At 38.6% G+C, this 24,796-nt stretch overlaps 1 protein-coding gene across 2 annotated transcripts in view; it reads left to right on the forward strand.

The window, feature by feature from the left end:
* TOX (thymocyte selection associated high mobility group box) overlaps positions 1-14,044 on the forward strand; it is a 292,959-nt gene extending 278,915 nt beyond the window's left edge. For both annotated transcript variants that reach the window (XM_004435727.3, XM_087420532.1), the window contains exons 7-9: positions 5,248-5,634; positions 12,546-12,697; positions 13,041-14,044. In XM_004435727.3, the coding sequence (XP_004435784.2) occupies positions 5,248-5,634; positions 12,546-12,697; positions 13,041-13,077 (576 nt within the window). In that variant the 3' untranslated portion in view covers positions 13,078-14,044. The remainder of the gene's footprint in view (positions 1-5,247; positions 5,635-12,545; positions 12,698-13,040) is intronic.
* Positions 14,045-24,796: the final 10,752 nt, after the last annotated feature.

The raw sequence follows: 24,796 nt of genomic DNA on the forward strand, positions 1-24,796 counted from the left end.
TAAATTACAAAAGTTCTCTCTTGCCACGACTAGTAGTAAAGAAATACAATTCTCAGTTCAATTAAAGGATAATAAATTGGAAACAAAAGAAATGGTTTCTTTTCAGGATGAAGTAACTTATAGAATTCATGTCATGGAGAGCTATTGAGACAAATACTGAGTCTGAATTTGAAAATAAGATGGATCATTTTATGACTGTTAACATAAAATTTGCAGCTCTGTAAGCCCAGATTGTGATTTCAAGATAATAAAATCTCATGCTTCAGGGTGTGAGTTAATCACCTGCAAGGACCAGGGAAGATTTTCCTTCTTGAAGTAACAATGCACAATTGACTAGGTGCCATAAATTTTGTTTAATTTCCAAGGCATCAAGTATTGGTCAGTGCTGAAAACAAAAATCAGATTAGATGGACTATTAATCTGATTTGGTTCAACAACTCCTATATTGTTGCTTCCACTGAGTTTTATGTCTTATGTTTATACTTTGCTATTTTAACTAACAATTGCTTTGTCAATCTTTCATTTTTATAGCATTTACCATTCCCAGAATGGGGGCATTTATATGCTGTGCAGTATTATCTTCATTATACAAAGTAAATGGAATTGAAACTGTCTCAGATAATCAACAACTTGGTTAATAAGAAGTATCTTAAGGTTTATAGAGTTGTATCCTTTGTGGAAGACACACCCATTTTGCCTATAGAAAGCATCTTTCAGAATCAGTGGTCCAAAAGTAAATAGGAAATAGAACTTACTCAGAAACTAATAGCAAGAACACATTCATCACATGAAAATGTCAGGCTCGAGGGTTGATTTTCGGTTGTGTATACACTGGTAAAATCACACTTATCAGGTGACCAACAGAAAACACACCACTAAATAAAAGTGGATAATGTGTTTGAAAATAGAAACAAACAAATTATTTAGTCTGTATGAGAAAATAGTTCCAATTTCTGGATGGGAGGTATAGAGATCTCTATATACAATATAATTATTTGCAAAATCGTAGCCTTACTTTCATAGTTTAATTGGAAGAAAATGACAGTGAGAGTATATTAAATTTATGATTTCTTCATATTCCCATTTAATCAGATTATGAATTCATGGCACTTTGCTATGGAAAATGAACTTATTCTACCTATCTTCCAAAATAATAAAATAGCTCTGTAATTAATAGATGGTCTGATGTGTTAGTCTGATTAAGAATTATTCAGAAGTGAAGCCAGAAGCATGTTTTTTTCCCTGTCTAAATGAGAGGACCTTTACGGAAGATACACATTCTCAAAATATGGGTGAAACGCAATAAGCTTCCCTGCTGCCTGCCATCCAACCGAGATCCAGTGGGGAATAAAGGGCCAGGCACCTAACCACAGGACAGAGCTGAGGGTTATAATTTCTCACCACTTTTCACGTTGAGAGCAAAGAAGAGAGTGGAGAAGATCAATCGGATATTTTGTAGGTTTTCAAAGATTTCAGATCTTTCCTCACTCTTTGGGAAGAGGAATGGCATGTCTTGTCAGGAGTCTCAGCAAAGGCAAGAGTGACTTTGTGGAGTATTGCTCAAGAATAGTCATTCAGTCATTCAACAAACATGTTTGTGTTCTTTAGGTACTTTGCACTGGGCCAGGTGCATGGGACACAGAAATTCAAGTCCCTACCATAAAAAAGTTCCTTTCCCTGATAACGCAGGACATCATTGTGAAGAGAGAATACAGGAGGAGAGCCCTATTGGAGTGTCTACCATATGTAGGCACAAGCTAGACCCGTTATTTATCTTATCACATTCAACTATTTAGAAAATAAGGAGAAAACACGCAACTTCCCGAAAGTCTTCCTCCCTCTATGTTAAAACATAGAAGTGTTGTCCAAATCATTATTTTGGGAAATCTATTTAATTTGTTTGCCTCTAGCCCTTCTAGTGATTAAAAGTTACTACTATTTCAAAATAGGTTTGGCGTTACTGATCTTTACACGTTTTAGTATGGAGAAGACAAATACAAACAAATGGCTGGAGAGACAAACTGAAATTCCGTGTTTAATTACCATGAGAAAAGACACTCTTGACAAGGTTGTCAATAAAGTATCTCAAATTCGGTTGCAATCTATTTCTATGTGTCTCCGTGTCTACATCTCGATCTCTGCATCTGTCAGTCATCTATCTGTCTATATGGTGGACCATATGCTGTTATTTAAAAAGTGGGATTCAGGAGAATTTGGTTCACTGTTTATTTTTAATTCAACATTGAGAAAAACCATTAACATGTCCACACCTTAGCTCTTCCAGACTGTAATTGAGAAGCTACCAACTTGCTAATTCCTTCAGGACATTGTGTCCCTCACTGTCCCTAGCCTAGAATATGAAATTCACTGTGCAGATAGTACTCCAGGAAACATGAAACAGTGGATTATTTTAATATTACATCTAGCTGTATATAATTTAAATATGCATTTTGAGGCAATAAAAATTAGTTTATCTGAGGCAAGAAATAGGACTATTTAAATTGAAATGTATGTTCCATTTGCCATTTTAAATATGTATGTGTAATTTATTAGTTCTTCTGAACCAGTGTTTTCTGTTGAAGACTAATTCACAAAATGACCCATTGAGGAGATTTCTGTGGCTCTCACTTGAGATTCACAGCATGTATTAGCAGACTGAAGGCCCTGGGAGGTCCCGCTGTGAAGGCACCTACTTACTCTTATGTAGCCCAGTGCTGTTCCCCCACATAAGTTATCACGGAACCTTGTTTTTTTTTAAGACATTTATTTTTCCATAAACTCCCTCTAATACAATTTGGAAACTGTGTGTGTCAGGGGCGAAGCAGGTGTTATTTCTGGAACTGCTTGCCAGGACTGGCTACCGGCCCATGAAGCCAGCCCTGCTACTTGCTAAGTGTCTGTACTCACTAGGATTAGTCATTTCTGTTCTAAGTGTAGCATAAGTGTGTATGTTTAATTTAAAGAAATATATTCATTTAACTACATTGTTGTAACTCCTAGGATGATTGTATGATTGTGTCTGAACAACAGGTCATATGTACCTGTATGCATTGTGTTTACACACACACATGCACATACAAGTTCAGGCTACATAACTACTATTTTATATATACCATATCATTAGCTAAAGAGGTGATTATTGGCTACAGAAATAAAAAACGAAAACATTTTACAGCTGCGTATATTTCATGGTTTTGATAGCATGGAAAATGTGACTGATTTTTCTTCTATTTAAATGAAAAACATCTATAAAGCAAAAAAACAGATGCACTAAGATGTGGTAATTTTTATAGCTCTCTGGTCGTTGTGTAATCATTTTTTTCCTGTATGCAGTTGACAGAGTGTGTGACTAAATATGAAGTTAGCCTTCTTGCAATGGGCTACAGAAGAGGGAATGCAAACACTTTCCCGGATGGCTTAAACACACAGACACACAATAAACACATAATCTTCTTGGCATATATGGAATGATTTTTGAGGCATATCACTGCAGTACATGTTATTCGGATATAGAACTAGTCACTGTTTACACAGACTGAATTAACCCATTTGACCTTTTCCTTGAATTGTTCACCTCTCTGCACATCAACAAGGAGAACTTTTAAATAGAAGCAAGAAAAATCTACTTCAGTTTTTTTTTTTTTTTAAATTGAAAGCACCTTTTAGGTACTATGTTTAACAAAGCTTCTTTGGTCTAAAGCCTCCTCTTGAAAATTTTTGTGAACAATTTTTGACATTTTTGATATTACTTCAGAAGACAGGGAGTCTGAATGTCTGTTCTTATTTCAGAAGGCTGCATCAACAATGACACAGAGAAAAATATAGAAGGAGGATTTTGGGAGGGGCTTGAATTCTTTGGGCATGCCTTACTATATACTCTGCATGGAGTATTTAGAGTCTCACAGGACCCCAGATTTCCACGGTTTGGCATATTTTTACGTGTCAGTTGTGTCCTTCCTACAGAGAGAGTACGTGGGGCCAGTAGTCCGTTCACCCCAGCCTGCCCTCTCGAGTCAGCACACGTGCAGCGTCATTCTTACCGTGGTTTGCATTTAATTTTCCTACATTATTGGGAAAAAATGAGTTGTGTTGCTAGCAGTGTTGCAGGCTGCCTTGTGAAATGAAGTTCCCATGTTGACTTCACATCGTCACGCATGATGAGCCAGTTTCCCCCACGTGCCTGTCAGTCGATGGTGCTGCATAGGCAGGAGGGCTTTACAAAAACCCTGCAGTGCTGAGAGGAACAAGAAATTTGTTTTGACTTATAAACTGAATAAGCATGACATCAAGGTTGCAGAATAAGGGTATATATGCATCTTCAAGACCTGGTTTTGACAAAATGACTTTTTTGTCCGGAAGGACATTTTGGCATTTTCTTTCTCCAGCTGGTTTCACCTTTCACCATTTGTTTTATCAGCCTCTTCCTTTTAGCAAAAGTAGGAGGTAGGTTCATGCCCAAGAAGAAATGCCTCAGGGTTAATTCTTGATTCTTTTAGGTTTCCACTGATCTGTCTAGTTTTTAAGTCAATTAAAAGATTATTAGAAAATGGCCATATGAAGGTATGAAAAAAATTAGGACAAAATTATATTAATTTATGATGGAGTCTAAAATTTCTAACAGAGATTATTTTTATCCAGTTCATTATGGGGACAATTCATCACTAACTTCTTTAAAAAATCAAGATGAGTTCTTTGGTTACTTTGAAGATATATTAATGTGGTTTTATGACTTCAGAAGGGTATTTTAGAACTCTTTTCTTCCATATCCATTTCCATCCACCAGCTTTGTTTTCTTTGTGTAAATATCTAGGCCAAGGCTCTTTCAGAATATAAAAAGGAAAAATAAAAACTAAACACATAATCAATAGAAGAGCTGAATTACTTTAAAAGCGAGCTACACTTGTATTTCCTGTTAGACAATGATGGCATCCGTTCCTCCCCTCATCTTTTTATCTTTGTTTGGATAATGAGAAAAGTCACCAGGTTAGAGCTTAGCATTTAGGCAAAGGAAAGAAAAATGTCCCTGTAGATTGTTTAGATTTCATGAAAGAAATAGAATAAGCTCAGTCTTGCATAAGTCACGTTACAAATAATGGTGGAGGAGTTCTTAGATAAGAGAGTCAAGAATAATACTGGATCTTGATTCACGTGAAAGTTCATGAGTAAAGTCACAGAGCGTCTTGCTAATAGAAATCAACACCACATGGGTCAGTCTCTTAACTCTGCTTTTGTTTGTTTCCTCAACAGAGCTACAGTGAACCTGTTGATGTTAAGACATCTCAACCTCCTCAGCTGATCAACTCAAAGCCGTCAGTGTTCCACGGGCCCAGCCAGGCCCACTCAGCTCTGTACCTGAGTTCCCACTATCACCAACAACCAGGAATGAATCCTCACCTAACCGCCATGCATCCCAGCCTCCCCAGGAGCATAGCCCCCAAGCCCAATAACCAAATGCCAGTGACTGTCTCTATAGCAAACATGGCCGTGTCCCCCCCACCTCCCCTCCAGATCAGTCCACCTCTTCACCAGCATCTCAACATGCAGCAGCATCAGCCACTCAGCATGCAGCAGCCCCTTGGGAACCAGCTGCCCATGCAGGTCCAGTCTGCCTTACATTCACCCACCATGCAGCAGGTAGGTACCCACACTCTGCACACCTCTTCAGAAGTGCTGGGGGGGTCTGTCCATCCAGCAAGGGAGGGGGGTATGTATTTTCCATTCTTCTATTTAAATAGAGAGAATGGAAGATATTCAACAAATATCCGCTTTCTGAAAAATATAATTTACAGGTGGTGAGTTGAGCAGCATTATATTATCAAACAATTGATAGCTGCTGCTTTCCATAATCACTGGTTTCTTTGCCATGATAATCCATTTTGCTTCACCTCTTAATCACCCTTCTTGTTTTCTGCTTCTTGAGTAAAGTACATTTGTTATTTTGAGATGCTAACTACTGCTAAATATCTCTTTGAGATGGAGAATTCTATATCTTTTAAAAAATATATTGTTTGGAAATGAGAAAATCTTGATTGGTATGCCTGTTGAGTCCAATAAATCCTGTAAAATGAAATCAGGCCCACTATTTCTGGTCAGAAATATCAAATTGGTACAACCTTAAAAGTTCTAAGAAATGAAAATTTTAACCAGTTTCATTTTAAAATGGATATCTGGCTACTGCAGAAATTGGAAAACGCAGGAGGTTGGGAAGCCGCCTTGCCCACTCCCCAATTATTGAAACCATTTGTGTGCAATTTTCCCTTGACTTTTCTTTGAAATCAAATTTTCCTTTTGGGTTTTGGTGTTATTTTCAAGTTTGAAAATGAGGAACAAATGGTATAAACTAAACTGAGCATAACGCATTCAAAAATCCCAAAAACTTGTTTTAAAAAATAGGTCAAGGTAAGAACTACAAATCACATCAAATTCATCTATCACTTTTATAATCCAATTATTATCCCCAGAGCTATAATTAAATATGCAAACATACCCTTCATATAGAATTTACATTTAGCCCTCTGTGGAATTTGAGTTTATAGTTGGACTGGTTCGGGGCGTGGAGGGGAGGCAGAAAGAGAAATAAAATACACATGGTCCCAAATTCATTTTTATTATTATAATTATAGACAGGATTTCTGAGAGCTGACAGTAGCAAATCTTAATACATTACCTAACCTCATCTTTAATTTTAGAAAATTTGTAGTGTGGGTCCTGGCATTATCTTCATTTTCAGGTGAGAAAACTCAGACTTGTCCGAGTGAAGCAATGTGCTCACAAGGTCAGCTCTGGAATTCAAACCCACATCTGTTCAGAAATCAGAGTCTGGGGGCCAGCCCAGTGGTGTAGCAGTTAAGTGTGCGCACTCCATTGCAGCGGCCCAGGGTTTGCAGGTTCAGATCCTGGGCACGCACCAACGCACCGCTTGTCAAGCCATGCTGTGGCGGTCTCCCATATACAGTAGAGGAAGACGGGCATGGATGTTAGCCCAGGGCCAATCTTCCTCAGCGAAGAGAGGAGGATTGGCATCGGATGTTAGCGCAGGGCTAATCTTCCTCACAAAAAAAAAAAAGAGAGAGAGAAAAAAAAGAAATCAGAGCCTGAATTCTTAAATGCTAGGCCTGCTGCCTCTCACTCTTAATCACTCTTGTAGATTATTACCAGTTTCATCTTAGAAAACCTGTCTCTCCTAAGAATTTGGAGGGTCTTTAAATCCAAATTAGTTAGTTCTAAGGTTAAAATGGTTATGGAGAGCGAAAGGACTCATCTCCTTACTGAAGTCTTCCTTGGTCCCTAAGCCAAGGATATTGATAGAGCTCTGATGACTGACTTACCTATGTTCAACAAACTAGCTGTTGACTCACTAGGGAAGAAGACTGCGGAAAAGCTGACTTCCACCACCTTGCCTTGTCTGCAGCGGCGTTTGTGACCAGCAAGTGATATTCATAGGGTCAGATTTCCACTCTTTCCATCAGACATCACTCACAATCAAAGGGACACTCTTGGATGTCCTTGCATTTTAATGAACCAATAGTGTTTGCGGAAGGAATGAAGAGTTGGAGGGGCACAACCTTGTGTGGGTTGACTCCTACCTATGGGAGCCGCCCGGTTGAGGGCCTGTATTCTGCTCATGGTGCTGTAGCGAGGGGATGTGTCTTCTCGGAGGAAAGAAGATGGAAGACACAGTCCCCTCACCAGGTTGAGGGCTAGAGCTCTGTCCAGAGAGGACACCTTTTTTCTAATTTATCCACTCAGAGATGGTTCCTTTTTCTATTTATACGATGAGCTGGCTGTGACTCTGAGTAGTTTTCAAACATTTCAGAATTATGTAAGGCCACATGTGAAAACTCAAGAGATTTGTCTTTCCATACAGAATCTGAACTGAATAGCAAGAAATAGAACAGATTACATTGGACAAGTTATTCATCATTCTTTAAGTCAGTTCTATTAGTGTATCTATCTCAAAAAGTGTTCTTACCTAGATGGTAGGACCTGATTTCGATTTACATTAATAATGGAAGACAAGGGCCGGCTCCGTGGCTTGGCGGTTAAGTGCGCGCGCTCTGATGCTGGCGGCCCGGGTTCGGATCCCGGGAGCGCCCCGAGGCACCACTTCTCCATCCAACGCGAGGCCGAGTCCCACGTACAGCAACTAGAAGGATGTGAACCTATGACATACAACTATCTACTGGGGCTTTGGGGGGAAAAAACTGAATAAATAAAATCTTTAAAAAAAAATAATAATAATAATGGAAGACAAAATGGCATGCACCCAAAATGGAGAGTAAATAGCTGAAAGACTACAGTGACTAAATCCCTTTTAACAACGCCTTGATCATGGTAGGTAGTCAATAAAATAATTGTTGAATGGATAAATGAACAAATGAGTGAATTAAAAAAAATGAGCAGTAAAAGTGTTTAAATATTAGAAGAAATTATAGGTTAGTTTGTAGAATCTCAATTTCTTGGAAGTGTTTTAAAATTTCATTTATTCACAAAAAAAAAAGATTAATTGAACACCTAGCATGTGCCAGGCACTGTCTAGGCTCTGGAAATTGAATGATAAATGAGAACAGGTAATGAGGCCTCTGCCCCCATGGAGTTCACATCAGAGTTGGGGGGTAGCAGGTGGTAATAAGATAAATAAATTATTAAGATCCCATGGAAAGAGAAAAAAAAAAAAAAAAAACAGGAGGAAAAACTGCAGAGTGTGTGGAGAAATAGCAGAGTCTTTAGCTGGAATGGATAAGGAAGACCCCTACCAAGAGCTGTCACAGACACCTGAGGGATGGGAAGAGGAGGCAGCCTTTAAAAATCAGAAGGTGGGAAGAGTATGTGGGGAATACAGCAGAGCAGCAGGGAAAAGAGACTCCAGGCTGGAAGGACCAAGTTGGGGAGGAGCGTGGCTTGTCCAGGATATGGAAGGGAGGCCAGTGGGGAGCATGGTGGATAAGGGGAGGGTGATGGGGATGAGGTCAGATTCATGGTTAGGTAGCCGGAGTGGGAGCCTCCAGTTTAGGGACTGGCAGCCCCAAGAAGTTGATAATCCTAAAATCAGGGTCAAAGAGTCCATGACTCCTTGTCATCACTCAATTTATTACAATCACAACAGTCTGTTGGGGCCAGTGTTCAAGTTATCCAAGTTGGTCTTCAGCCTGTGGTGGCAGAGCCAGGTTGTGGATGAAATTAGACCTGTCTGGTTTATCATCCAAATCACCTTTATCCTAGAGATGTTTGCTTCCTGGGCATGGGGGCCGTGTTCACATATTCCAACACCAAAAGCAAGAAAAAGAGAAAGAGAAACGTTAATGGCGATGGTATTTTTAAGATAATGTCTCATATTTCAGAATTACTTCAGCTATTTTATTATCCTTATGAAAATGAATGTATCCTACAAAAATGCTTGTCTAGTCCACCAGGAATAATAGTTTCATTTTTTTCTAGAATAATATTTTATACACTAAACCCCTGGACCTGCTCTTTTTGGTCCAGTTTTCTTCCCTTTTTTTCTGTTCACTATGTTGTTGAATGAGGTCAAGAGAAAAAAATCATTAATATCTGTCAACTTCCTTTATAACCTTAAGAAAAAATCTTTGTATGATATCACACAGACAGATTTTCAATTTCCTTGTGTAATAAACAGCTGCTTTAGGATTTGGGTGTAATTTAAAGGTTTACAAAAATCACATTGAGATTGATGAATAAATCAGTTGTGAAGACAAAAACATTGATGCCTGTTGAAAATACCTCTCCAGACAGGCAGGAAATGAAATTAGTTCCCAGCAAAGTGTGGCTGTGAGGACCTCTGGTTGGTTCTGCTGCAGGCTTCTTAGGACTTGCTATGGTGGCACAAACAGAACTGCGAGGGCTACAGAAATCTAATTAAAGAGCAAATGTCCCTTCTGACATCAAATTAATCTTTATCATGTTTCCTATTTTTATTTCAATCTGGCACCAGAAAATGAAATTTTAAAATTCCAGGCATGCTACAAAACAGTTGGTGATTTTTCTCTTGAGCATTCAAAATATTCAGTCTTGTTTAATTAGACTGCTAGGCAAACATTTTTCAGAAATGTATATCATCACTGTTGTTTCATATTTACATCAATAAAAATGTACTTAGCTCTAGGTTTGACCTCAACATCTCTTTATATAGTGTTCAGAAGAATGTTTCGTTTTCTAAATTGAAAGCAAGTAAGATAGTGTTATTTCAGGCTTTGATTATATTTTTCTTTGTCCTTGATTATTTTAATATTAATGATCTTAAATTTAGGCATTGAAGTTGGCTGAATTTTAAATCTTTGAACTTTGTAGATAACACATAATTTTGGTTTTATAAACTGAAGTTACGCTTTTAATCTTAAACTAATGACTTAAAAATTAATGTTCTCCTGATATTCTCTCACCCAACCGTGAGGAACTATTTTCATTGGATGGAAAAAAAGCAGTGGTGGTTTCTGTTGTTGATTGTGTGGGATTGGGTGAAAGAAGTTGGTTTGTTTTTATTTATTTTTTGCTTTGTCATATGTTTCCATACCTTCCACTAACTCAAGATTTTTTCAACTACTCTATTTTTGAGACTTGTTTACATTAGGTTCTGTTTTGTTGATTGTGCAAAAATCCAATATAGAGAACTTTACCTTAAAGACATAGGAAAGCCCTGGCATTTACACATTTACACTCCCTGTGCCTTTCTAACAGTAGCATCAAAGAGTCTGTGTTAAACTTTATTTATTGGAAAACATGATTTATTGAGCCACTGCTATGGGCTAGGCCCTAAGAACATCCAATAAGCAATGCAAACATTCTCTGATCTCAAGTCCATATGGCCAGCCCTCATGACAGGGACTCAAATGGAAGGCAAAATGAGGCTTCTCTCTCGAGAAACTTTTTCCTGCTGTTTGCCCAGCATCACACTAGACACTAGCGAAAGAAGTCAAGAAAGGTGGATAATAAGCCCGGTAAAGACAATATTATAGGACCATAGTGAAATGGATACATTTCACTAAAGCCAGTGGGACCTCTCTTCTGACAGAGACATGGGATGGTCTGGAGAACCAAACACCCAGTGACCCAATGTACCTCGTATGTTTCACCTTCCTATTCTGCAAAATGTTTCTAGCTTGAGCTGCAGGTGGTGTCTACATAAACAAACTTATTTCCCACAAACCAGCTGTTAATTTAGGAAACATTCTATCCTTTTCGTCTGCATGAGGACAAATAACCAGGCTGGCTGATTCTCTACTCTTCAATGATTTGTATCCAGTCATTCAAAGTTTTGTCTTTCATTCACGGCTTTGGTGGGAGTGAGTGTGGATACTGGCTTGAAGTCTTTATCATTTGAACGGAAAAGAAATTAATATCTTAAAGCCGATATTGAGAATTTAGGACATTTGATAATAGGAGGCTTTGAGTCTTTACCCAAGGGACACTCAAACATGAATAAAAGTCTAAAGAAATATCCTAAGTTAAAAATCAATCCTCTGATCATTCTGCTAAGTTAAAAAAAAGAAAAAAAATGTAAAAACTCAACAATATTATGCCTTCAAAAGTTCCCTACAAGTGGATAGAGAATGATTCGTTATCAAATCTCTTGATTTTTCAGTGGTTAAAAACCTTGTATGAAATTGGCTGGAGAAAGAGACAACCGCCAGATTAATTAAGTTGCTTTTTTGGTCGTTTTCAGCAAAGCTTGCTTGCAGTTCTTGAATTCACTAGATAAGCTAAAAATAAATCAGTGTATAATGCTTTTTGTTTACCAGATATAACTATATACTTCAGAGAGTCTGTCCTTGAATTTTTAATAGCTTTGCAAGGATTAAAAGTCGACACTTCACCATACCAGTATATTAAAAGAATCTTCCTGAAGTCTGATTATGATTTGCCACTTCATAGACTTTTCAATTAAAAAAATATTTGCTCTATCTTACACTTTTCCTTCTCTGTGTTTTCCAGTGGCAAGTTGTTTTGAATCTCCTTCCCTGGATTAGTCCAACAACTGTTGAAAAGCTTTGCTTGAAATTTTTTAGCTGAGAAAGTAGTACAAATAAAAGAAGAAGCAGATGGTCCTTTTGTGATTGAATGAAGAAAAAGGGTTTTGAGAACAATATGTGAATAGGTGTAGTCTAATAAAACACTCAGCCACCTGCTGCCTGACTCCTTCAAAAAAGATTCTGTTGCATATTCTGGGGATTAACTATTAATGTATTGTTAGGTTTGATAGAAAACAGAAACTTGGAGGAGTTTAGGTCCTTTTCTCTTTGTTTTGTTTGAGTTGGTTTCTCTATATTTTAAATTGTTTCTCAGTTCAATTTATCTGCTCAAGAGTATAATTAAAGGTTTTCTAATTATGGCTGAATGAAGGAAAGGTAAGGAATGGGGCTATGGGCACTTTGTTTTAAGTTTTCCAGTCCCTTCCCATAAGCTCACTCTCGCAGAGACACAAGCAAGAAGGCAGTGGGTGTGTTTGCAAACAATGGATAAATATTTAGGTGCTTTTCTTCCTAAAAAGGCACTTTGATCCTTATTTGTGGACTTGCTTTCCCTTTCAGGGATTTACTCTTCAACCTGACTATCAGACTATAATCAATCCTACGTCTACGGCTGCACAAGTGGTCACCCAAGCAATGGAGTACGTGCGTTCCGGGTGCAGAAATCCTCCCGCCCAGCCCGTGGACTGGAATAACGACTACTGCAGTAGTGGGTGAGCGGCCGCTTATCGCCACCTGGTGGTGCACAGCTCATAGCATGCATATCGTGCCCTACTCTCTAGTCGTGGGCAAGATCCGTCTTTTCTTTCTGCTTTCTAAAAGATGATCTGGAAGGGTTCCACGTTCGTGAAAGCAGAAGACACCGCTCCAGAAATTTTTAAGCAGTCTTCTAGCCGTTCCAAGAATAAATGCCTTTAGATCCCTCTTTGCTTTAACTGTGCACTTCCCCAGTGCACAACTCCATCCCTCAAGCTAGAACATATAGACATACACGGCCCACGCTCACCTGTAGCCCGCGTCTTATAACAAGGCCTTGTCTGTTTTCTCTTCACACAGGGGCATGCAGAGGGACAAAGCACTGTACCTTACCTGAAAATCTGAACACCTCTTCTTTCCACTGAGGAATTCAGGGAAGTCTTTTCACCGTGGATTGCTTTGTACAGTCAAGGCAGTTCTCCATTTTATTAGAAAATGCAAGTTGCTAAGCACTTAGGACCATTTGAGCTTGTGGGTTACCCACTCTGGAAGAAATAGTCATGCTTCTTTATTATTTTTTTAATCCTTTATGGACATTGTTTTTTCTTCTTCCCTGAAGGAAATTTGGACCATTCAGATTTTATGTTGGTTTTTTGCTGTGAAGTGCTGCGCTATAGTACCTGCCTTAGCAACTGTAGATGTCTCGGATAAAAATCCTGGATTTTCCATTGGTTTTCATAATGGTTGTTTATATGGAACTACTAAAGACTTTTTAAATGGCTTGATGTAGCAATCATAGCAAGTTTGTAAATAGCATCTATGTCACACTCTCCTAGAGTATAAAATGTGAATGTTTTTGTAGCTAAATTGTAATTTGAAACTGGCTCATTCCAGTTTATTGATTTCACAATAGGGGTTAAATTGGCAAACGTTCATATTTTTACTTCATTTTTAAAACAACTGACTAATAGTTCTATATTTTCAAAATATTTGAAAAAAAAAACGTATTCCCAAATGATTTTAATTTAAAAACAAATTGGCTTTGTCTCATTGATCAGACAAAAAGAAACTAGCGGTAAGGGAAGCGCAAACACATTTATTTTGTACTGCAGAAAAATTGCTTTTTTGTATCACTTTTTTGTGTAATGGTTAGTAAATGTCATTTAAGTCCTTTTATGTATAAAACTGCCAAATGCTTACCTGGTATTTTATTAGATGCAGAAACAGATTGGGAACAGCTAAATTATAACCTTTACATATGGCTCTGTATTATTGTTTCTTCATACTGTGTCTGTATTTAATCTTTTTTTATGGACCTGTTGCGCCTATTTATGAAATAATAAATATAGGTGTTTGTAAGTAAATTTGTTAGTATTTGAAAGAGGTTTCTTTGATGTTTTAACTTTTGCTGGCAAAAAAAAGTTCACGCTTGGTGTGAATACTTTATTATTTAGTTTTTACAGTGACATGAATAAAGCCAAACCTACTTTTCATTTAGCAGCAAATTAAAGTAACCAATCCTTATTTCTAGATGTCTTTGGTTGATGCAAACGAAAAACTGTGATATTTAAGAACTTGCTTTCTTCGTACAATATAACAGAGAATTTCCCTAAAAGTCACACAAGCTCCAAGACTAAACAAACAGACGGGTTCTCTATCTGAAAAGGGTTGCTTCTTGGTTCTCAGCTGGTTTTAGTCAGTTCTGTAAACTCCCCTCCTCCAAAAAAAAACAAAATTGAAGTCAAATCCACCAAATTTCCTCAAACTGCACACTTTTCACAAAATATAGAAAACATTTAGGAATTAAACCAGGGGCAGGAGGAAACAAAGGGAAGCATACTGTCAAGAATCCATCTAAAAAGGAAAGGTGAGTAACTAGACATAGAAAAGGAAAGGGAGGCCATTCCAACTGTGAAAGCTATTGATAGACATGGAGATTCTTGCTGTCTTTTGTGCCTCTACAAGCTGCTTCTCTCTCCAGAATTTCTGGGTCTTCCAAGAGAATTCTGAGGGTACTAGAGATTTGCTAGGGAACCAAAAGCATTGAGAATCTGGCTGAAAGTTTGCATAGCTTTTATATCAGAAAGAGCTAGCAGATTACTCCCATACAGGGGATTGTATCAAGAAAGCTAGCCTGGTTGGAAATCAAGAGAATGGCTGATGTCTCTTCCATGGAATGTGTGAAATACTTAGCAATTTAACTAAATCCAAATATATGCATTGTGTAATCCAGTCAGAATTAAAAAGACAAAAGGTATGCTTGCTTTGGAATGATTTTAGGCATTGTACAACCGTGAATCACTTGAGCATGTAATAACTAATAAATAATGCAGATCCAATGTGATTATTAAAATGACTGTAGCTGAGAGCTCTAATTTTCCTGTCTTGAAACTGTATAAGAATTCATGTGATTAGGTTCACAGTTTATTGTTTGTCTGTTTAGTATTTTAGAAATATACCAGCACTACTAATTACCTAATGTCTTTTATTTATTATATTATGCTAAAGTAAAATTTTCACTTGCATTAAGTCTAAGCTGAGAAGGTAATTACCAGCATGAGGACAGCCCAGCTTTGACTTGACAGGCGGTTTGTACAGGAAAGTACAGTGTTGTTTACAGCTTTTCTAGAGCAGGTGTGCAACCAGGGTAGAGAGAGTGTTGAAACTCGATACCAAAAATAGTAAAAAAAAATGTAAATAAAAGAAAATACATCATAAATAAAAATTCGTACCATGCGTGACCATATTCTATTTGGATATCCATCGGTCTCTAAAGGACAGACCCAGTCAGATGAGAAAGCCCAAATTTCATGGCAGAAGTGATGGGGCACAGACAGGGATTAATGGCTGCCACGGCCACAGATGTTCTTTCCTAAAACACTGAGAACGCCCCCTCAGCAGCCTGAGCTCTGGTGTGGTGAGGTGTTGCCTGAGGAATCCTCCTCTAAGGAAGCCAGAATCCCGCCTGGGCACAGCAGCTTGTAGCTTGTAACTGGAAGGAACAGTGATGGTGTACACAGAGTCCCCTGCTATAGCACTCCGCAGGGTCCCTGGACCTTGAATAAAGTCACACTGGGAGATTCAGCAATAATTCCGAACATATAGTATCTTTACCAGCATGCCAAAGTCAAAATTATAACTAACTAGAAAAGAAAAAATGTGCAATAGCAGGTGGCAGAGGGTTGAGTCGTGTCTCTCACGTAGACAAGAAAGAATAATCCAAAATCTCAATTCCCATTCAAATGTGAATGAGTTGACAATGGAAAATTAGTCAAGTAATGACTTCCAGTTAATCAAATTCGTGGACATAGCTCAGGATGAAAGGTGGTCTCTGTGATTGTCTTCACTTTGTTGCTTTAGAGAAAAAGAGGCCCACCTGAATGGGGCATGAGTGGTCCACAGAGGGCCAGGACTACAAAGAAAGTGTGTCCTGGCTTGGATTCATCACCAAGAAATTTTTAAAATTTATGAATTCAAAATATAAAGTAACCACATAAGCAGCCAATTTCCTTTTTCTGTGGACCTTGCCTTTTGCAAATGATTTGCCCTACTCATTTTGAAGGTAACTACATTGAGCCATATGAAATTGCCAGTATTTGACCTTTTTACCTACAAAAATGGCAGTTCCATATGGTTCCCCCTAATATGTTTGGGAACTAGAGATGATGGGGTTTGAGCCACAACTTTAGATGCAATTTCAAATGGAGTTAGAAGTTCTTTACCAAGTCCTAGGAGAAAATACTCAAAGAAGTAAATCAGTTATGTTTGTTTGCAAGGCACCCCACTTCAGATCTGTCCCAGACAACTACATTAGATTAAATAAAGAATATTTTAAGTTACCATATGCCAGTAAATCTGAATAAACATCATTATTTCTTTGTTATGGTAAAAAGTTTTGTGTAGGAATTTGTAACAAATAAGTTATTTGCTGGAACATGAAAGTTTTTGTTACACACAGATGTTCTCTTAGTGTTTATTTGTTGAAAGGGGATTTGATCTGCATTTTCTTGTTCCATTTATAACTCTCATTTTCAGGTAATGATCGAAATACAGAGAAATTCATCTCTTGCTGATGATTGAACATTGAAAGAGTGGTAAAGCAAGGTACAGAATTCACATCATCAGTTCAACCCCCAAATATTTATTACATTGAGTCACCAAATGTGTGAATTCATATGAGTCACCCAGGAGTACAAAGCTTTCTTTGTCTCTCTAGAATAGAATAATTTCTTTACCTCCAAAGCAGCTTGGAATGTCAAAGCACATAGTAGGTGCACAATAAATGCAGTGATAGGTACAAAGATCAGTGAAACATCACCAATTATTCTCAACAGGAATTGCATGATGTTTTCTTGATTTAAAAGCTCTTTAAATATAGGAGGGAATTAAATATTGCAGGCAAGCATTAGGAGGTGAAGAAGAACGGAAATTTTTCATTAAGAAATCTAAGGTTACAAAAAGATTGAAAGAAAGAATTTCAAAATGAGTTGTGCCACATTTTTTTGGTCTACATAATTGAACAAGAGTTTCTAGTTCCAAAAGTAAAAGATATAATACACACTAGTCACATCAAGAAGCTAAGAGGCAAAGGAGAAAAAAGGTGCTAGACAAGTAGGAGTGTTGAGCGCAAGAAAGAAATTTCAGGAGACAAGTTTATGGAATGCTAAATTAAAATAGTGATGAGCGGATGCTGAATTTTTTTCTAATTACTGGGTGTTAGTATGACTTGATGAAATAAATAAAAGACCATATTTCCAGGACTCTACCTAAACTCCACCAGGATAAGAAGAAATGGTCCTATTTTTTAAGCTTCTCAAAGGAAATTTCCATAGGTTTCTTTGGAACTAGGTTCCAGCGTGGAAGAACTTTCCCTAACAGACAAGTTCCCAAATCCTTACTCAAGACTATTGCTTGGAGAAAGGACATGGGGAGCTTCTGACATCACCAGTCACCAAGGAGGAAGGCTAGGAGCTTCATGAGGGAGGGGTACCTTCTGAACCAACATACACACTTGGCAGTACATGTGTATGCAGAGATATTAGACTTTGTCTCGTTTCTGACTTGGTCAACATCTTGTCATTTGTAACCAGACTCAGCTTACGTTGTAGTAGGTAAGTGAAGACGAAGTTCTTGTTTTGGGACCAGGAGACAACTGAGAACAATGACGTGTTGGATTTCAGCCCTGGTCAGAATTGTGTCTTATTAAAGGAGCCCACCAGCACAAATCCTACTACTGTCATCATCTCACATTTTATTAACAGCTTGCTAGCAAGGATATTTGAACATGAAATTTCATTCACACTGACATGAGGACGGAAAAAAAAATAGTGATTAGAAAATAGAATGGAAAGACATAATTCTACAGGAAAAAAAATCATTCTAAAGAAAGAGTGTGAACTAAACTACAGTATTTTAAAGCAGCATCCCTGTTTGACAATTGTGTGTTTACAATGAGCCTAAACATAATTGCTCTGATGGGCTGTCAGGGAAAAGATTAATTTGGCAAAGATTAGTATTGACTTGCTGTTTATTAAGGCTTTTAAACAGCTGTATCTGGCAGCATTCCTGTAAGTGCCTGTCATATCTGAAAATCAGCCTCACACCCTGGTGCTCGCCAGCTGTTACTAAACAATCTTCTACCACTTTGAATGTCTTTCTCCAGGCCAAACAGCAAGAGCAAACTATTGCCAAATGAGCCTTTTTCTCCTCCTGTCACTTTTTTTTTTTGGAGTGGGGGTGGGGAGCCTCTGAATGTTGAAATGTCAGCTCGCGGCCGATGGCTTAGCTGATAAGAGGTGCCGGAAGTCAGGAGGTGGTTTGGGTGCTAGATGAATGCATTCCCCACACAGAGAGTGGTAACGCTGTTAGTCACCTCACACAGACAAAAAACCACAGCTTGCAACTGTTGTCGGCAAAAGGTTTTAATGACAGTTAGCAAGTGGCGATCAAAGGCTTAGAGCCATCAGATTTCCAAAATTAATGTTTTGTTTCCTCAGACTGGCACATGCCCTGTTGGCCATAACGCTGGGAAAAGACCCCACCGTGGGATGCTGAGGGAAAGTTCAGTAGCAGCCATTAATCTTTATCTCGTGAACTGAGGTTTCTCCCTAGGACTGTGAAAGAGGACAAGCCTCCTGGTAAAACATGCAGCTCGCAATTTGATTCAGTAGAAACCTGTAGAATAAGGCAGGTTTGGATGTTTTGAAGTCTGTAAAAGAGAGGGCAGATTGAGTTTTGTACTGGAATAAGACCCAGTAGTTTCAAAGCCAAGTACAGTCATAAAGGCAATGGAAAGAACAACATTCCAGTGTAGTTAAACATCAGGCTATAAAGAGCCCAGTGTTATGGTGAAAGTCACACCGGTCTTACCAACGTGACTGCATTTTGAGGATTAATCTCAACCTTTTCATGATGCATCAGGCTGGAAGAAGTTGTCAGAGCAGATGCAAAAGGACATTGTCATCTCCTAACCCTTTCACTGCTGGCACTTTCCGTTACACTGTGTTTGGGGTGGGGAGGGAATTGGTCTTGGAGCTAAGATTTCTGGATGGACATTTAAAGCAGGTGTTTGTCAGTGTTTAACCTCCAAATAACTTTGTTTTGAAGTCTTTGCTGTTGATGCAGTCTGATGCTTGACATTTGAATTGGGATCAAATCGCGTCGAATTCCAAGGCATAGACAAATGAACCATATTGCTCAGCCTTGAGAGTATGCCATTCCTCCACGGACGTCCAAGTACTTTATCCCTAATTCTTTTCACATTCCATGATGGTGGGTATAAGGTAAATGAGAAATAATAGCTAATTCAGCACTTACAATTAGAGACACGAAGAGAACAGAAGTCAAGAAGTGTGTTTCACTGAGCCCCATTAAATCCCACTGAGCCAGGCTCACTGCTCAGAGCTTTAATTCTTGGTCCTGCTGAAGCCCAGGCTATGGACAAAGGAGAATCTAGAGGGCAGAATTCGCTTAAAACTTAATTTATGACAGTAAGTCACAGAGTGGTCTAAGTCCTAAAATAGCCCTTGACTTCTGGGTACTGTGGCCATTTTCTAGGGCAAAAGCTACCACTGTAGGGGCCTGCCCACTCTGAGAAATTAGGCCAAGCACTGGACTGTGCAGAAATGCACCCTCTCTCCTTGATCCAATGGATGGTACCTTAGACCTTGCTGAAAAGGGGCAGCTCGATTGCTGGAGTCAAAGCACATCTGTTGCTAATTAAATTAAATTCTGAGAATACAGCATCAACTTTTTATTCCAAAAGCATTAATATTATTTTCAATAGAATCCAAGAAAGGCCAGGGTGGGGGCGGGGAGATTCCTTAGGTGTATTCTTATCATGCTCTACAGGAGAACGTTTGGTCAACTTTGTCTTCATAGCTTTATAGGTTTGGTTGCCTCCCATGGATTATTTGATTTGATTATTCAGATGAGTAAACTGAGTGTGTGAGGTGTAAGAATCTACTATTTCCAAGATTAAATAAAGCTAATGAACTAAGTGAGAGGTCCCAGTGATTTGTTGACGACCCCACTGTGGTTACACAAGATCCAAAGGAAGCAATGAATGAAAGGAGCTACTCCCATGGGGCATGGTCCATGGATCAAGTCCCTCCGGAAAACTAACATTATTGGTATGAGCCTCAAACATGTGGAAACAGCACTATAAAAAAGTAGCTTTACCTATAATCATTGTTAGATTTATCTTTGATCTAGTTTTATCCAGTTTCCCAAGCCCGAGGAAATCCTTCAGAATTCACCTCTCTGTAAATTGTAACCAGTTCTGTGGAGTATTTTGTATTTTGTTTTGTTTTTGTTTTTTTACCAAAGTAGACCCACAGAAACCTAAATCTGGTCTTGGCAAGAGTTTCATACAAGACGAAAGGAAGAACGATATATCTAAATGAAACTGTAATTTCCGGGTAGTATTACAAAATACACGTATCTACAAAGCCATTCTCACTGTTGAGTTGGGTCACTTTTAACACCTGGTTTCAAGATGTGGTTTCAGCAGACCAACATAACAGAAGTGACAGTCCTTTACAACACTAAGTCCCTGGTGGGGGTTTTGGAGTGGATTTTTCTTCTCTCTCTCTCTCATTCTCCTTATCTCTTCTTTCTTTTCTTACAGAGGAAAGAATCTGCTACTTTATATAACCTATCAGTTTCTTGAAATGATTGTGATCTTGCATTCCCAGAACATTCACCTTCACCACACGGACAGCTGGGGGAGCCAGATTGCCTGCAGCTAGCACAAGTTGGCCTCCATTGTCACTGTGCTGATCACTTTGTTAATTCTCAGATAAATGGAGAGAAACTCCCTTCTCTCTCCTTCCTCTCTCCTTTCTGATGTAGAGCAATCAGAAGGCTCTAAGGACTTTTCTACATGACTTCTCATTTCACACCACAGATGGTTTAGATAAAAACCATTAGTTTCATTTATTCAAACAGCTTCATTTCACCAAAATGAGACTATTTTTAGTATTTTGCCTAAAGGTTTGTTTTTCCCATTTTTTCTGGATGTAAAGGAGATTTACTGATGTCTCAGTCTTTGATTGTCATCCTTTGTGCCACCAAACAAGCTTTTGGACCAGGGTGAAGTTGATGAGTCCTCTAAGAGGGAATACACTTTTTTAAAAAGTAGCATTAGAATTGCTTTACATATTTGACTTATGTATCTTTTCTTACAACCCTTGAGTGTTTGCATTTTTCCATGAGGTTAGTTTTGATCATTTCAGTTTCAGCGTTAAGTACTGTATATGCTGCCAAATGTAATGATGCCAGCTCTTTATCTTGGTTTGATCTTGATGTCATTACTTTGGAGAATATTTTCATTCGGACAACACAGCATACAGAAAAAAGAACTCTTCAGAATACATATTCAAAGAGAGAAACTGCAAATAAAAAGTTCAAAACTCTACTCACTTTTGGGTTTTGTGCAGAGTCGACATAAACTGCTTGCTAGATGTTACCGTACGTTCCAGGGTTAAGACAAGAATTGAAAACAAAATTGCCTGCTCTTATTTAAGGATTAAAATGGCAGGTAGAAATGTACAACAATCTACTCTAGTGACTCACAGCAAGAACTATATAGTGGTGTGAAAACTTCACTGATTTCTCAAAACGTAGCTGGCGTGTAGACTAACCAACTTGGCTTCCAACGCCAATTTCCCTCCCCTCTCCCTCGGCTACTCAGTAGCCCTCAAGACCTCCCATTCCTTCAGAGATTTTAAAGGCACCAAGTATTGATGTTTTATAGGATCAAATTAGAACACGTCAACATGTAAGCCTGACTTTCCTGACACTAGGTTTTCAATTGGCCTTTTAATTATTTCTTTACCCCATCCACATGTGGACATAACCATCCACCCTTAATGGATGGACGCAAAGCCACTTTCACTGGCTGCGCATAGTTGTAGAATACAAGCACGAATCTGCAAGTGGTAGAAGGGAATCATGAATTAAACCTGTGTTTCTCAGGCCTTGTTGCATTAAAAGTAGATTCTCAGGGTCCATTCCCAGATAATCCGATATAGTTAATCTAAAGTGATGTCCTAGTATCTGCATTTTCATAGCTATGTCAAGAGCTTTCAATGCAGGAGTCCACCGACTAATCATATAAGGGGCGGTCAAGTCAATCTTGCCATCCACTTTGAAGATCCACTCAGATTCTCTGTTGCCAATACCTAGAGTTAACACCCACTTGAGGAATCAGCTTCTGATAATGAAAACACATCCCGCTAATATATCTCCAAATAATCTAGTTGAAGCTCTTAAACAGTCTTACACAAGAACTCCAGGGGCAGGTGGGCCAGGGCTGTACAGTGGTCAACACTGCCATCTTCCCATCGTGTTGAACCTGCAGGCATTCATCCTCATCACCTTATTTAGTAGTCTAGGAAGGAAGAAGGAGGAAGAGTAAAGAGGGAAGATGAAAAGGAGCAATGCTTATCAGAAAACCTAAAACTTCCCCAGAAATCCCCAACAGATTTCCACTTAAGTCTCATTGGCCAGAACTGTCTCACATGGTCATCCCTAGATGCTCATGGCCCCTTAAATAAAACGAGACATCTGTTGGTAAGGAAGGCTGGGAAAACAGATAATTGCAATAAAATTAGAAGTGTCCACCGCATCGATTTCCGTTCATTCATCTGAAGCCTTTTCTGCTGCACCACTACTGATTTTGCTCTATATGCCTTATGTTCTGCATTCATCCTCCTTGATTTCTTTGCTGCTTTTGACTATATTGAAACCCTCCCCCAAATCTCTTCCTTTAGTCTTACCTCTCCTAAATACTAGACCATAGTGCCACTGACCACAGACAGACAACTCTATCTGGTTTCTCACAAGCACTTGACATTAAAAGTTACCTAAACCAAATTCACGACCTTCCAATAAAGACTTGGCCCTCTTCCCAAACTCCTTTTCTTGGAGAATGACATCCTGACCTAATTAGCCTCCCAAGCTAGGATTCTTATCCTTAACTCTTCCTTTCTTTCATCCCTCACAAAGATAGGACCATCTTTGTGTTTGACGATGGTAAAGCCTGATTAGTTCTCAAATTTCCTGAATTACTTTTCATCCTTTCTTCCCCAACTACCTTAGTTCAATCCCTCTACTTTCTCCCCTGGACCACCACCACAGTGACTTAATTGGTCTCCAAATTTACAGACAGCTGTTAGTTTCTTTTTTATAACCCAGATTTAATATTATAACACCTCCATTTTTTAAACTCTCATGGCTCCCCCATGGATTATAGATTAAAATTCAAACAGCTGAGCCTGGCACATACAACTACGCAAAATCTGGCACTGGTCTGCCTTACTTGCTACTGCTTCTCAATTTTCCTTCCAAGTTTCTAAAATCTGGCTGTCAAATTCTTTACCTATCCCAACCACACTAGACTACTAGGCTCTGTACTTTGCAATTATTCTTTCTACTGCTGCCTCCTTTCTGAAGCCTTCTCAATAAAATTAATATTTCTTTCCCAATATTTCCACAGCACTCTCTTCTACTCTTGGAGGAAAGTTTTTAAAAGTATTGTAAGTATCTGTTTAAGTGTTTATTTTCCTGAATAGATTGAGAGTTCCTTAGATCCAATTCATCTTTGTGATCATTCCAGCACCTAGCACAGTGCCAAGTAAACATGTGCAATAAATGATTGTTGAATGAGTGACTAGTGTATTTTATTCTTTAAGACAAAATCTCACAAGCACATGATGATTTCCTAGTCCAAGAGATACAGCAAATTACCCTTCCTAAAAAAAATGGAGAAATCAAATTCCTTTTACAATCACAGTCACTCTCTAAAGAGGCTGGGTCCTATTAAAGGAGGGGTATGTTTTGTTGGTTTTGTCCTGCAGAATGTTTTAATGGAATTGCATATGCACAGATGAACCAAGAACTGAGCTTAGGTACAAGGGCTAGAAAGAGCTGAGTTGCTCAACCTAAAACAGAATGCAGATAATTTTGAGTGACAGAGGATATTTTACACAAAAAAGAATGAGGAAGAGAAATTAAAAAGGAAGAGATTGAAACCAGCAAGTAACATGAGCCTATGTGCTCTAGGACAGGTGAAGTGGCCCGTGGTGTCTTTTAGGTATACCCTGTAAGGAAACTCTCACAAATGTGCTCAAGGAAAAATAAAAAGAAGGAGCCAGCCCTGGTGGCCTAGTGGTTAAGTTCAGAGTGCTCTGCTTCAGCGGCCTGGGTTCGTGGGTTCAGATCGCAGGCGTGGACCTACACCACCCATCAGGCATGCTGTGGTGGTGACCCACATATAAAAAAGAGGAAGATTGGCACAGATGTTAGCTCAGGGTTAATCTTCCTCAAGCAAAGAAAAAGGAAGATTGGCAATAGATGTTAGCTCAGGGCCAATCTTCCTCAGCAAAAAAAAAAAAAAAGTATCAACTCCATGCAAATGGCAATGAAAAGAAAGCTGGGGTAGCAATACTTATGTCAGACAAAATAGACTTTAAAACAAAAACTGTAAGAAGGGCACTACATAATGATCAAGGGAACAATTCAACAAGAGGATATAATACTTGTAAATATCTATGCACCCAACATAGGAGCACCTAAATATGTAAAGCAATTAGTAACAAACATAAAAGGAGAAA

The sequence above is a fragment of the Ceratotherium simum genome, chromosome 31 (assembly GCF_057802395.1).
Source record: "Ceratotherium simum simum isolate JZ-2026a chromosome 31, ASM5780239v1, whole genome shotgun sequence".
Taxonomy (NCBI): Eukaryota; Metazoa; Chordata; class Mammalia; order Perissodactyla; family Rhinocerotidae; genus Ceratotherium; species Ceratotherium simum.